At 46.8% G+C, this 14,234-nt stretch overlaps 1 protein-coding gene across 1 annotated transcript in view; it reads left to right on the top strand.

Moving 5' to 3' along the window:
• The window catches only part of TXNRD2 (thioredoxin reductase 2), a 53,209-nt gene that overhangs the window by 3,777 nt on the left and 35,198 nt on the right, over positions 1-14,234 (top strand). The window contains exons 3-8 of the mRNA XM_048513907.1: positions 804-860; positions 3,452-3,596; positions 5,404-5,478; positions 7,144-7,222; positions 9,633-9,695; positions 11,088-11,158. Coding sequence (XP_048369864.1) covers positions 804-860; positions 3,452-3,596; positions 5,404-5,478; positions 7,144-7,222; positions 9,633-9,695; positions 11,088-11,158 — 490 coding nt within the window. The remainder of the gene's footprint in view (positions 1-803; positions 861-3,451; positions 3,597-5,403; positions 5,479-7,143; positions 7,223-9,632; positions 9,696-11,087; positions 11,159-14,234) is intronic.

Raw genomic sequence — 14,234 nt, 5'->3', positions numbered from 1 at the left:
GTGTGTGCTAACAACACCAGCATGGCTCTGGGGTGTTGCTGGGTGAAGCTGGGCGTGAACGTTCGTCTGAATCATTTGGCCACTCATTTGCTACCATACAAGATGGCTTGTGAAAGGGAAATGGCTGGTTTTTTTCCCCAAGCTGCTGCAGTTGCTTAGGAATATCGTCCCAATGTCTCTCCTTGCTGCTAGCTATGTATAACGAGTGAGTAGCTTTTCCAGATTCAAGGCTTGGCAAGTGGGAACGGGGCTGACACCCACAATCCATATGGATTGTGGATCACTGGGCTGACATAGGTGCTAGCCCAAACAGGTCAGCAGTATCCATGTGGGCAATGAAGCTGAAGTCTGTAAAACTGCAGTGCTACTAACTACTGCATTCCTTGTTTGTTCTTCCTAGGGGTGTTTAAACACACACACAGACACCCCTTTCTGTTTGCTGTATTTAGAAGGATGCCAGAGACTCCAAGCAGGGCCTGGAGGCCTCCAGAAATTACAGTCCCTCTCCATGATACAGTTAGAATCTCAGTGGTAGAGAAACTCTGGTCTGCTTGAATACCTGTATTTGGAAGTCATTACAAATCAGGAAATCTTCAGTCACTGTCTATTGAAGGAAAACCAGTTTGGTGTAGTAGTTAGAGTGTTGGAGCAGGATTGGGAATTTGCTAGGTTCCAATCTGTGCTTATCGATGAAACTCTCTTGGGTGACCTTGGGCCGAGACCTTGGGCAAGTAACTATTTCAACTAAAAAGATACTTTAACCTTTTCTTACCTATATTTGTGGTCTGTTTTTATTTCTGAAGCCGCTCAGTTTGGAAAGAAGGTGGCTGTGTTGGACTACGTGGATCCTTCTCCAAAAGGTATGAACTTGTCCAGATGCAAATTATTGGCGTCATATTTGTATCCAAGGACATCAACAGCATGCTGAGTTTCAGGGTTGAGTAGCTATCAGCCAGGCTGTGAAATAGGATCCCCCAGGGCTTTGTGCATACTTGGAGAATTTCTTAGGGTTGCAGGAAAAAACTATGATTTTGTAAAATTTTGAGGAACTGGCCAAAATTGTCCTTTTTCTTGACCCACTTCTCTCCCCACTTAAGCTCCTTGTTCTTTAATGGTGATTTCTTTTACTTTGTATGTTCTTCTTCCTCTCTGCTTCCTGCCTATCTACATGATTCTTAACAGCAGTTTAGAAGGTTTGGGTTCTGATGTAGCAATGGCGTAGGAGGTTAAGAGCTCGTATATCTAATCTGGAGGAACCGGGTTTGATTCCCTGCTCTGCCGCCTGAGCTGTGGAGGCTTATCTGGGGAATTCAGATTAGCCTGTACACTCCCACACATGCCAGCTGGGTGACCTTGGGCTAGTCACAGCTTCTCGGAGCTCTCTCAGCCCCACCTACCTCACAGGGTGTTTGTTGTGAGGGGGGAAGGGCAAGGAGATTGTAAATCCAAACTCTTCTTCTTTACAGAAAATCGCTTTGACGTAGATCTTCCTATGTGTTTTGATTTTCACACTTGGTTAGCATAACCGCATGTATGCATAGCAGTGTTAACCACCCTGGTGTTATCCAGTAGGTACAATTAAATCCTTTCTGCTTATGTACCACTGGTACAAATTATAATCTGAATAAATGACCCCCAAACTTCAGTGGTATTTAGTAATGGATACGATGCCTGTAGGCCAACACATGTTGGGATGGATCTGCTGGTGAAAAAGGTAAGGGGAGGTTCCCTTTTACCAAAAGTCTGTGCTAAGCATCATGGGATCTGCACGAGCAAAAGCCATGTGGGGGCTGTAGTAAGGAGGGGAATTGGGTAAAAATGAGCAAAAAGTCTGCCTGGATCCAACTGATTGCATTGGAGCATTTGTGAATATAGCTGTTGGCATTTTTAAAAAATGCTTGAAGAGCAGTTTCAGGAAAGAGTGCATTAGAAAAGAGATACAACATGGAGGCGTTCTTAGCCCTTTCAATGTATTTCAGTTTTCCTGCTCCTAATGCCTGTGCTTGAGTCACTTTTCCCTTTCTGGGGAATTCTCAGGCACATTGGAAGTCTTGCACTGGAAAAGCCCCTGGAGGGATTTGGGGATACAGAAGCGGTGCTGCCAAGTGGGTAAAGGATAAGCATCCTTCTACTGCCCTTTGTCTGCTATCAATCACATTCTCACACATTCTGTTTTTAAAGAGGACTGCAGTTACATGCGTTGGGTTGGAACAAGACTATTTATTTATTTATTTATTTATTTATTTATTTATTTATTTATTTATTTATTTATTTATTTATTGTATTTGTATACCGCCCTCCCCGAAGGGTATACCATGGGGTAGAAAATGTTGACAGAGAGAAATTTTTCTCTCTTTCTCACAATACTAGAACCAGGGGGCATTCATTGAAAATGCTGGGGGGAAGAATTAGGACTAATAAAAGGAAACACTTCTTCACGCAACGTGTGATTGGTGTTTGGAATATGCTGCCACAGGAGGTGGTGATGGCCACTAACCTGGATAGCTTTAAAAGGGGCTTGGACAAATTTATGGAGGAGAAGTCGATTTATGGCTACCAATCTTGATCCTCTTTGATCTGAGATTGCAAATGCCTTAACAGACCAGGTGATCGGGAGCAACAGCCGCAGAAGGCCATTGCGTTCACATCCTACATGTGAGCTCCCAAAGGCACCTGGTGGGCCACTGCGAGTAGCAGAGAGCTGGACTAGATGGACTTTGGTCTGATCCAGCTGGCTTGTTCTTATGTTCTTATGTTGTTATGAAGGCTCAGGGCGGTTTCCAACAAAATAAAAAGTTAAAACATCATATATATAAATTAATTAAAATACATAAAATGTTAGACTAAAGTACCCACTATACTGGGTATTTTCACTGATTCCTTCTTGCAGCTTCCAGTCCCTCTGCCATGTCATGGTTGCAGATCTCTGTCCCTCAGGAGTAGCATTTTGTAGAGATCAGTGAGCCCTAGTAAGAGGGAAGGAGGAAGAAAAATGCCATACTGCCGTTTGAAAATGTAGTCTGGCTCCAACCCGTTGTATTGCAGACTTGCTGCTGAAGTTTTATGTGCATTTATTTCGTTCCCCGTGGGAGCCATCCTGCATCCTGCCTCCCCTCAGTTTCAGTGGATGAGGAAGTTTTTATCGTTGGTGTGTTGAAGTTTTATGTGTGTCTATTTCGTTCCCCGTGGGAGCTATCTTGCATCCTGCCTCCCCTTGGTTTCAGTGGATAAGGAAGTTTTGATCGTCGATGTGCAAACGGTTGTTGCCCAGTCCGTGACTGTGCACAGTGAACTAGGCCATAGTTGCATATGGTCAAGGGTGTGTGCGATGGAAGGTATTGCTCACTCTTCTGTTGTGGATTTCTCAACCTGAGAAAAGGAACTTTTTAAAAAATGGGTTTTTGGAATGTGCTGGGCTGTTGAATGAATTTCTGTTTGTTTTTTGTTGTAGGAACCAAATGGGGACTTGGTGGTACTTGTGTGAATGTCGGCTGCATTCCTAAGAAGCTTATGCACCATGCAGCCCTTCTGGGGAGCTCGCTCAAAGATGCCCAGCACTATGGTTGGAGTATACCTCATCCTGTGACCCATGACTGGTAAATTAAAAGATACCCAACAAACACTTCAACTAAGACGCTTGATCAGTTGTTCTAGAACACAGGCGTCAAACTTGCGGCCCTCCAGATGTTATGGACTACAGTTCCCATCATCCCCTGCCAGCATCATGCTGGCAGGGGATTATGGGAACTGTAGTCCATAACATCTGGAGGGCCGCAAGTTTGACACCTATGTTCTAGAATGACAGACCCTGATTGCATCGGATCTGGTATCACCAGCACTCTCTCTTCAACTCTCTAAGTGTGGTGGAAGAGTAAGATCACACCTTTCCACACACTCACTAGGCATGCCTACCGTGTGTGGAGGCTAGCTCATAAGCCTCCTGAAATACTAGCTTCCGATTTTTGCATTGGAATTTCTGGCTTCTTTTCCTTCTACCACGTAAAAGCATCTAGAGTCGTTACGCAGAATGCGCCTTTATTTATGGCCTTAATTTACACTGATATCCTAAGTAATAGCTTGTTGAGTTGATAAATAAAACAGATTGAATAAACCAAACACCCTGGTTACTGCGCTACACAATAAAATAAACTATTCAGCTGCAGTGCTGCCTTAGATTACCCAGAGCGCTAAAGAATTCTGCTGGAGTTTTTGCAGAGGGGGGCGGGAGAAGAATCAAGCGGGGAGACCTGGGACTGCACCAAAATACTGGAAGGAGGTTGACCGTGGGCAGAATGGAAGGGTTGCTGTGAGAGGGCGGAGTTAATTGTTGCCATGAAGACATGTGCAAAAGCCCGGTAGAGAGTGGATGTGTACCCACACGCTGCATGATTTCACATTACCTATAGGGCCTATATTTTTATTCTATTTTTAAAACCTGTTGGATTTATATCCCACCCCATCCCTGAAGGGCTCTGGGCGGGTTACAATCAGAGGTGGGATCCAGCAGGTTCTCACAGGTTCCCAAGAATAGGTTACTAATTATTTGTGTGTGCTGAGAGGGGGTTACTAATGGGTGATTTGACCATGTGATTTTTGCCTTAGTTACGCCCCTCCTCTCAGCAGTAGCACGCAGAACTTGAAGCAGTCTAGCAGGAGGTGCACCGGCGTGCGTGGCAGCCTGAGCCTGCGTGCATTTGTTTCCCGCCCAAGGACCGGCGCAGCGGCTGCGTCCTTGCCACAGCCCCGCCCAGGAATGCCTTGCCCCTGGAATGCCCAGCCACGCCCCCGTTGTGCCCCGCCCAGCCCCATTGGCGCTACGCCACAGTTTGAATCCCACCACCATGGGAACCTGTTACTAAAATTTTTGGATCCCACTACTGGTTACAATACAATTGAAAACATTAAATAACTTTAAAATATAAACCCTGATGTAAAACTTTAAAACCAATTAGCAAAATATTACAATGATGCTGGTTAATAGATAGTATCAATTAATCCTTCCTGCCATTTCCATCCCTCCTTTCCCCGCCCTCCCCCCAGAGACCAAAAGATGTTCTAGTACATTCGAACTATCCGGCTGGCTAGTTGAAAAAAGCCTGGTCTTGCAGGCCCTTCGGAATTGACATAGTTCCCGCAGGGCTCTGACATCAGCAGGAAGCCTGTTCCACCAGGCCGGAGCCAGAGCTGTAAAAGTTTGTCGAAGCCCGCCGGATGTCTCTCTGCCGGGGATCACCAGGAGGTTCCCCTCTGACAAACCGAGGGGCCTTGTAGGGCAATATGGGGATAATATAATATTTTTAACAGTGAAAAGGTGTTATTAGTTTCTTCTACCTTGTCTCTGGTGAATGCCAACAAGATGCCATTCGGTGACAGTGATGCTTCATGTCCTTTTCTTCTTCCTAGGTCTACCATGGCAGAAGCTGTGCAAAACCACGTGAAATCCTTGAACTGGGGACACAGAAGACAGCTACAAGACAAGTAAATATCCCCTCCCTTGTGCAATCAAACAGCTTGTTTTCATGAAAATCACTGAACCTTATAGACACCTTAAAGTGTGAGTGGAGCATGACTTTGTATTACAATAAACAATCTGTGCTCTAAGTAATTTACAGTATAATAATATGATAGTCTGTCAACAGGGGCTTTCCCCACTCACCTTCTGCTGCGCGCCGCTCTCGCGCCCCCTCAGCGCGCGTCATTCCTGGCGCGCTCTCGGGGTTCCCCACGACCCCGGGCTCTGCGTGGGGTCATCAAAAGGTGCCGTTTCTTCAGCGTCAGGAATGACGCGCGCTGAGGTGGTGCAAGAGCGGCAGCGTCGGGGCTGCTGCGTGGTTGCCGCCCTTGCAAGTGGGGAGCGCCGCTGGACCCCACGCTACTTTCCTGGAGTAGTGCACAGTAGAAGGTAAGTGGGGAAAGCCCCACTGACTGCGATGGCTACTCCCTCTGAAATGCATTTGTAATAGCAACCATCCAGTTAATACCACATGTGACAGACTTTGTATGTGCCACGAGTGCCACTGAGTTCTTTTATGCTCCCCTACAAAGATGTGTAGAAACAGCAACGAGGCAAAAGCTTTCTGGGAGGTTCTAGACAAACTGCTAAAAGTAAAAATGAAAAGCTGATCCAGAGCTTTGCACCGTGCCTCATCACTGTATAGAGACTGTCGGCTAGAAGATTACTCTTGAGTACCAAAGTTGCAATGGGAACATCAGACAGACTCTCGGAAATAGGGATGGACTTACAGGGATATGTCACAGTGGGCTACTGCTTTCGTGAGCCAGTGGTGTCCAGGAGCAAACAGCACCCTCCTCCAGTAACTCTGTCTAAACTTCAGGGACTGCTTGGCCCAGACCCCTTACTAGCCTTGTGAGTTTGAGTCTGCTCACTAGTTGTTGCCTCCTACAACTTACAGTTTGGACCAGTGATTCCCAACCAGGGTTCCGTGGTATCCTGGGGTGCCGTGAGTATGTCCCAAGGGCACCGCGGCAACGCTACCAGCCCCCCTCACTTTTGCAGTATCTTCCACTGGTGCCAGCAAGGACATGGAGCTGACCCAGGGGGCAGGACCTGCCACAAGGTCAGCAGCCACTTCCTGCCCCACATTGCTTCCCTTCACCTTGGGAGGAGAAGGGGGTGGGGGGTAGGGGTGGCAAGCAGGGGCACTGGGAGGGGAAGGTAGGGGGATGGCAGGGGTACCGTGAGATATGAAGAGTGAGGTCAAGGGTACCGTGACGTCGAAAATGTTGGGAAACACTGGTTTGGACAATGATACATGCAGTGGGTGAGCTTAAGCTCATGGAGAGCCCCACTTTTCTTGCAGTGCGGCTTTGCAGGAGCTGCTCAGTTTGATGTGCTGCAGGGCTGTTTTTACTGGCCAGTCTGCTTCTGCTTGGAATGCTGTTTCTCCCTCCCCCCCGCCCCCTTTTATCGTTTCTCTCCTTCTTGCCAAATCCTTGATCTTTTAAATACTGTGGTACAAAAGGCCCGCTGAGCGGATGGCAACACTTTGCCAAGACTGCAGTCCTACACACATTTCCCTCGGGAGTCAGTCCGATTGAATTTGGTGGGGCGTTGCTGACGAGTCGAGCATAGGATCGGAATGCATGTGCTGCCATTCTCTCCTGTTTTATTTTTGTTAATAGAAAAGTGAAGTACTTCAACTTGAAAGGCAGTTTTGTGGACGCTCACACAATTCGCGGGTTGTCAAAAGCAGGCCAAGAGGTAAGATGGTTGGCTGGCTTTTCTTTTTTAATGGTATCGGGAACAGTCACACCAGGTTGCTTCTAGCTCTTATTGCGTTAAAGTTTTGTTGTGTATGACTGGGTCTGTGATGGGGTGAAGTGAGGTAGATTTGGGGGGGGGGGAGGATGGTAGCCTCCACTGCCCCCACTACCTTGTGCTCCCCCACCTCCCATAGGAGCTAGGGAAATTGATACTCCTTCTCTCCTGAGTCCCCAGGTATCTTTCGAGATAGCATGACCAGCCTTGTGCCCAATTGTAAGCACAAGCATGTGCCACTTGCCATGTTGTCTTTTAAGATATATAGAGAACCAGGAGGAAGGAAAGGAGCCATGATATCATCCGGTATCATCAGATATCAGAAGCTAAGCAGGGTCGGTAAGTGGATGGGAGACCTCCAAAGAACACTCTGCAGAGGAAAGCAATGGCATACCACCTCTGCTTTTCACTTGCCTTTAAAGTCCCTTGTTGGGGTCTCTTTAAGTCAGTTGCAACCAGATGTCACTTATATATTTGGAGAACCAGGAGGGAAAGAGCATTGGCTGCTTTGGCTCCTGGGTGGTGTCAAGGACAGAGAGGAGTGGAGGCAGGAAAGCAGCCTCAGGTAGCATTGCTTACTGTTTACAGCTCCTGTCTGAACAAGAGCAAACCTTGACTTTTTTATGTACCAAGCCACAGCTAGCTCTATTACAAGGCAATGGGAGGATGTTATCATTTGCCACATTTTAGGAGTATACATTTTTGCCCAAAACATATAAAAGAAGAAGAGGAATTTGGATTTATACCCCACATTTCTCTCCTATAAGGATTCTCAAAGCCACTTACAAACTCCTTCCCATTCTCTCCCCACAACAATCACCTTGTGAGGTAGGTGGGGCTGAGAGAGTTCAGACAGAACTGTGACTAGCCCAAGGTCCCCCAGCAGGCTTCATGTGGAGAAATGGAAACAAATCCAGTTCACCAGATAAAAGTCCGCTTCTAGTGTGAAGTGGGGAATCAGACCCGGTTCTCCATATCCAGGGTGTTTCCAGGGTGGTACTATTGTGGCTTCCTAGAGTGACTCATTCTTCATGGGTTATAGAGATTATGTTGTCTAGAAAGCCACTTAGCACCAACTCAAGAGGCTTTTTCTGTATTTGTTTCTATATTACTGGGCTTGTAATGGCTGTTCTTAGTAGTTCTGCAAAAGACATAACATATTGCTGTGTCTTCAGGGCTTTGGCTCATTCCACACATGCAGAATAATGCACTTTCAAACTGCTTTCAGTGATCTTTGAAGCTGTGCGGAATAGCAAAAGCCACTTTTGTGAAAGTGGTTTGAAAACGCATTATTTTGCGTGTGTGGAAGGAGCCTTTGTTTGAGGGTGAGGGAGACACAATGAAGATTTAAATCAAACTGTATCAAATGAGAACCAAAACTAGGGGTGGCTGACTGCCCCTTTTAGATATATATTTGTTAATTTAAAGGGAACGTGTTTGTTCATGGTGGGTTACTGTATCTGCTGTCATGTTGGAGAAATTAGCATGAGCAGATGGATATCTCATATTCATGGGCATGTCGTGTTCTGTTATTTTGATCAGAAACCTCTGTTATTTTGATCTGAACTAGTCAGTGTGATTAACAGATATTTAATATTAATAGCCATGAGATTGTTTGATTGGATTGCTGAAACAGATTTGGAATTAATTAGAAATCTATTCACAGATACTGAGATATATTTATATAGAGCAGCCATTCTCAACCAGGGTTCCCTGGTACCCTGGGGTGCCGTGAGCATGTCCCAGGGGTTCTGCGGCAACACTACCACCACCACCCCTCATTTTTGTGGTGTCTCCCACCGGCGCCAGCAAGGACATGGAGCTGGCCCATGGGGCAGGACCTGCCACAAGGTCAGCAGCCACCACCACACCCAGTGCTTCCCTTCACCCTGGGAGGGGAAGGTGGGGTGTGTGGCAAGCAGGGGCAGTGGGAGGAGAAGGTGGAGGGTGGCGGCAGGGGTACCGTGAGATATGAAGAGTGAGGTCAAGGGTACCCTGACCTCGAAAAGGTTGGGAAACACTGATATAGAGCATCTCCTTGAAAGAAGACTGAAACATCTTTAATACCACAGAAATACAGACATTTGGAGAGTGGGTTTGCTGTTAGGTTAGGCAGCAAGCTGAGACATAGACTCATGTAGGTCAAACTTTATAAAGATTGGGCACAGTTCTGCTTTTGAAAAATACATCCAAGATGGTGTTTTGATACATTGTGAAAACTGTGGTGCAATTTTTTGTCTTCTTCTGCATGCATTGATAGAGGCTTTTTAAATATAGGAGATAAGCAGGCACCAAGGGAAATTTGTCAAAGCCCTTTCCTTCATCCCTGACTTTTTTGTGGCTTTATCTCTAGACTTTGCTCACGGCAGAAAACATAGTCCTTGCCACTGGTGGGAGACCTAAATATCCTGCAAATGTAAGTTAAATTGATTCGCATCCATTCAAAACCAGCTTCAAGCCCCAATTTTAAAATCTAGATTCGTGTGTCTGTGCTTGTGTTCGTGTCCCCTGATCTTGGATGACTGAGACTAGCCTAATCTTGTCAGATCTCAGAAGCCAAGTAGGGTCAGCCCTGGTTATACTTAGATGGGAGACCACCAGGGAAGCCCGGGGTTGCTATACAGAGGAAGACAACGGCAAGTCACGTTTGAACATCTCTTTCCTTGAAATCCCTGCAGAGTCTTGTAAGTTGGATGTGACTTGATGGTTCTTTCCACCATCACTGTTAGAGTTACCTTTGGAGGGGTTGCAATGCTACATTATAGTTAGAGCTGAAAAGGAAAACTCAGGAAGAATTCTCACAGAAGAGAAGGAGAGGATTAGGCATGGCCAAAATAAGAGTGAAAGGATGGGATCTGTAGAAGCTGCTGGACAGTATTTAGAGTCTCACCACCTTGTACTGAGGAGGGATTGGGAGGAGGAGGAACTTGTGTAGCTAAATCCTCTCTCATGCTGGGGCCCAAGGAAGTGGCCCGAAGCTGACTGGACTTAGCTGGCTGACCAGAAAACATTTCCTTCCCTTCCACACTTTCTTCTCTGGGGTGACATTTTCCCCTTCCCCTCTTGATGTTGTGGTTTTAAGGGAAACTGGCCCTGGGGAGTGAAGAAGGTATAAGAAAGGAGCATGCACAGTGGTGGGATCCAAAAATTTTAGTAACAAATTCCCATGGTGGTGGGATTCAAACTGTGGGCTGTGCAGGGCACAATGGGGGCGTGGCCAGGCATTCCGAGGTGGGACATTCCGGGGTGGGGCTTTGGCAAGGACGCAGCCGCTGCGCCGGTCCTTGGGTGGGAAATGAATGCACGCAGGCGCAGGCTGCCACGCATGCCGGTGCACCTCCTGCTAGACTGCTTCATGTTCTGCACGCTACTGCTGAGAGGAGAGGCGTAACTAAGGCAAAAATCACGTGGCAAAATCACCAATTAGTAACCCCCTCTTAGCACACACAAATAATTAGTAACCTACTCTTGGGAACCTGTGAGAACCTGCTGGATCCCACCTCTGAGCACGCGCCCCTAAGGCCAGATACTAATTTGTAGGCTGCAGCCTGCACCAGGCCTCATTGGTTAGGTTAAAGGCATTGTCAGTATTCATTCTATGTAAACGACGGAGTGTGCTTATTTTTCATCATAAGAAGTGCAGCCTCAGTTTCAAATGTACACATTTGTCATGTTTGGTCTTGCGGAAAACTGGGAACTGCACTGATAACGACTTGTACAAACCAAATTACTACTTCATGCTTGATACTCTTTAACATGCGAAATTATGTGGCGATAGGTTGCTAACATTTGCACGTTTCGTTTGTAGATTCCTGGGGCGCTGGAGCATGGGATTACAAGTGACGATCTCTTCTGGTTGAAAAAATCTCCTGGGAAAACGTAAGCTGCTTCCACAGGGACTTTAAGATGTGTCACATCTGAATTTTGTAGTCGCTCCTCCTTCTTGTGTGTCGTCCTGCCTTTCAATATATTTCTTCCTCTCATCTTTTAAGGGGTGACATGATTTTGTTGTGATTGCAAGTGGGGAGGGGAGCAGTGTGTGCTCAAAAGCAATTGCATGGGATGGTGGATAAACAGCAGTAGAGAATCTAGGGGACAGGGGGGTCTCAAGCCCCAGGCACTACTTCTGGGGGGCACATTTTGCAGTTGCCCTATTCACAGTCTCCACTTGGAGATTGTAAATGGCGGGGGGGGGGCCACTTACTGGCCTTCAACTGTGGTGGGGGCGAGGCATAGCTGTGGCAGTGGTGGGATTAAAATAATTTAACACCCGGTTCCAGTGGTGGGATTCAAATAATTTAACAACTGGTTGTTTGCAAGCACCTTTTTAACAACTGGTTCTGCTGAAGTGGTGCAAACCTGCTGAATCCCACCACTGAGCTGTGCGATTGCTCTAGGCGCCATGTTAGCTAGTCCTGCTCTGATAAATGTATGGAGAAATTCCCTTCTCCCCCCCCCCCCGCCCCCAAACTCCTTCCCTCAAGTAGGGCTTAAGCAGGCCAAACTTTTCTGCTTTCTTTTTTCTCCCCTCCCCTCAGGTGTTCTCAGCATTCAGAGCAAAATGAGGATATTCCATCTTCACCAAGCTACTGATTCCAGGGCGGGGGAGGGGTGCACACACAAGGAACCTTTTAAGCATGCAGAGGACCCTGTTTTTCTGCCTTCATGATAAGCAGTTAACCATTAAGTTTGCTATATGATGTTAGGCGAATGCAGGAGAGGGAAAGTCTAGATAATCTAGCACTGACTTATCTAAGGGGGACAGAGTGGGTAAACGACCCAGGCACCACTTTAAAGTATCATGTGGGGGCGCACTGCCCCCCCCCTTGCCCAGGAGCAAGCAGCAGCTCACCCACCCACCTGCCACCTGCTCGCTTGCCGGCTGCTTCTTCCCACCCCCTGTCCTTTCCCCTTTCCCCAAAGGCTCTTTGGTCTCTGAAGACCCTCTTTGCAAACAGGCAGCCTGAGTCACTTGATGGCCTGCCTTGCCTTTTGGCCAGACCTCCTCAAAGGGGTGTGCCGAGCCTTTTGCCTTTCAAATTCGACATAGGCATGCCCTAGCTGCTTTGGGCAGCCTTGCTGGGCCTATCTGGGAAGGAAAAGAAGCCAACAGGCAGGCTTCAAAAGTCCCCCTCTGACTCCCACCCAGGTTGCAGTGGGGGCCCCACTTGGTGTGGTGGGCAGCAGCTAGACTGGGTCACACCCTCATGGGAGACCATCACTCGCCAGCTCCGGTGTATGCCTGGCCACAGAACCCCTGCAGGCCCACTGCACTACTTGATCGGGTTGAGAGGAGTACAGAGCTCACCCAATCTACACCCTGGCAGGTATGCCCAGAAGAAGATCCTCCAAGATATTTTCTGGGAGGCCCAGTTCAAAACTACCTCCCAGTGGTTAAGAACCCCCCCACCCTTCTGCATGCCGGCGGTTGCCTTTTCCCTGGCTGGCATGCTCCCTGGTCACCCATCTGCCACCTCAGGCTGCTGCTGTGGTGCCCCTCCACCCGTCAGCCAAGGGCGCACTCGCTCCCCAACTCTGCCTGCAACCTTTTTTCCTCCAATCGAGAGGGGAAAAGGCCCACCCGTTGCCTCGGGCTGCTGGGAGGGGGCAACTGGGGAGTGGTGCAGCACTATAGTTGGTTCACATATAATGCCTAACCTCAGGTAAAGATTATTGGCATGAGCTTTGGGCTTCCACATACCCTCCTCCTTCCACACGATCTGGGTCACTCCCTGCCTCATTCTTTCGTGGCAAACCATATCTTGCTGGTTACAGCCTAACCTGTAGACTATGGTCTGTGCTTGCCCTCCTAACCATAACCAGATGTGACATATTGGATGCTACAGTCAACTATGGTTTGCTGCAAAACAGAAAGTGTAGGAAGGAATTGAGATGGGTAAGAGAGGGCGGGGGGACCATGTGATCATATGACATCAAAACAGTTTTGACATTACATGTGACCATGTAAAATTCTGTATATGCTGTTAGTGCCACATAAACAGTAGTAGTACTTTCTAAAACAATGCAGATTTCCAGGATTTCTCTTGTCATCCTCGTGTCTGAGCCACAAGAGGGCAGCCAATACTTAGAATACAGAATATTCTTTTGTTGGCTGCATAATCTTTTATTCTCTCCATCCATCAAATGTGTCTTGGGCTGGAAAAATACAACCCACCTCATTTGGCTGTTGACATTTCTACTTGGCAGTGTTACAAACATTATAAAACTTATGAAGTTCTGATGGAAACTCAAAATTCTATAGATTTAGCCAGCAACTGATTTGATTGGTGACATCTGGGAACTGGCACAAGTTGTAATTGGCTAGTTGAAACTGCGCAGGAACAGGGAAAGTTCCTTATGAAATCATAATACAATTCAAATATCTGTTTGGTCTGAGATCTCTGGTTTATTCCCTATTATTGCTTTTCCGTTGCACTGACTCAGCAGGCCTGCCTTTGTTCTCTCCTGTGTCATTCTCTAGAAGCTTTGCTATTAAGTTTGTTTTCTGCTTTTAGAAGCTCAGTGCATTATGGGGTTGTAAGGTGTTTTGCTTGATCTGCTTCTTGTGTAGTTGCACAAGCTTGTGATGTATTAAAAAGAAATTTGTTTCTTTAAAAGAACAACCAAGTGGTGAGCGTGCCAAGGAAACAATCTGGCCAACAAATTGTATTGGATCGATTTCCAGGAATGCATGTAGATAAAAGATTATCCCTTTTGAATTCATTGGCAGAGTCAAAGATTACATGGTCTAGACCCTGGAAAAACAAGTGTACTACTAGGATAGAAGAAACATCTGATAAAAGTTTAGCAGAAATGGAAAATTAACTTTTATAAGGTATGGTACGGTCATAAAGGAGTTTATGAGACATCCGCTTTTCTGAGTAAAATAGCACATCTGGCCATATTCTGCATCAAGTTATCCATAATCCTGTAAAATTTAATTTCTAAACGTTAG

The sequence above is a fragment of the Sphaerodactylus townsendi genome, linkage group LG13 (assembly GCF_021028975.2).
Source record: "Sphaerodactylus townsendi isolate TG3544 linkage group LG13, MPM_Stown_v2.3, whole genome shotgun sequence".
NCBI classification, from domain to species: Eukaryota; Metazoa; Chordata; class Lepidosauria; order Squamata; family Sphaerodactylidae; genus Sphaerodactylus; species Sphaerodactylus townsendi.
The sequence above is the reverse complement of the archived record's forward strand: the minus strand, read 5'-3'. Positions and strand labels throughout refer to the sequence as shown.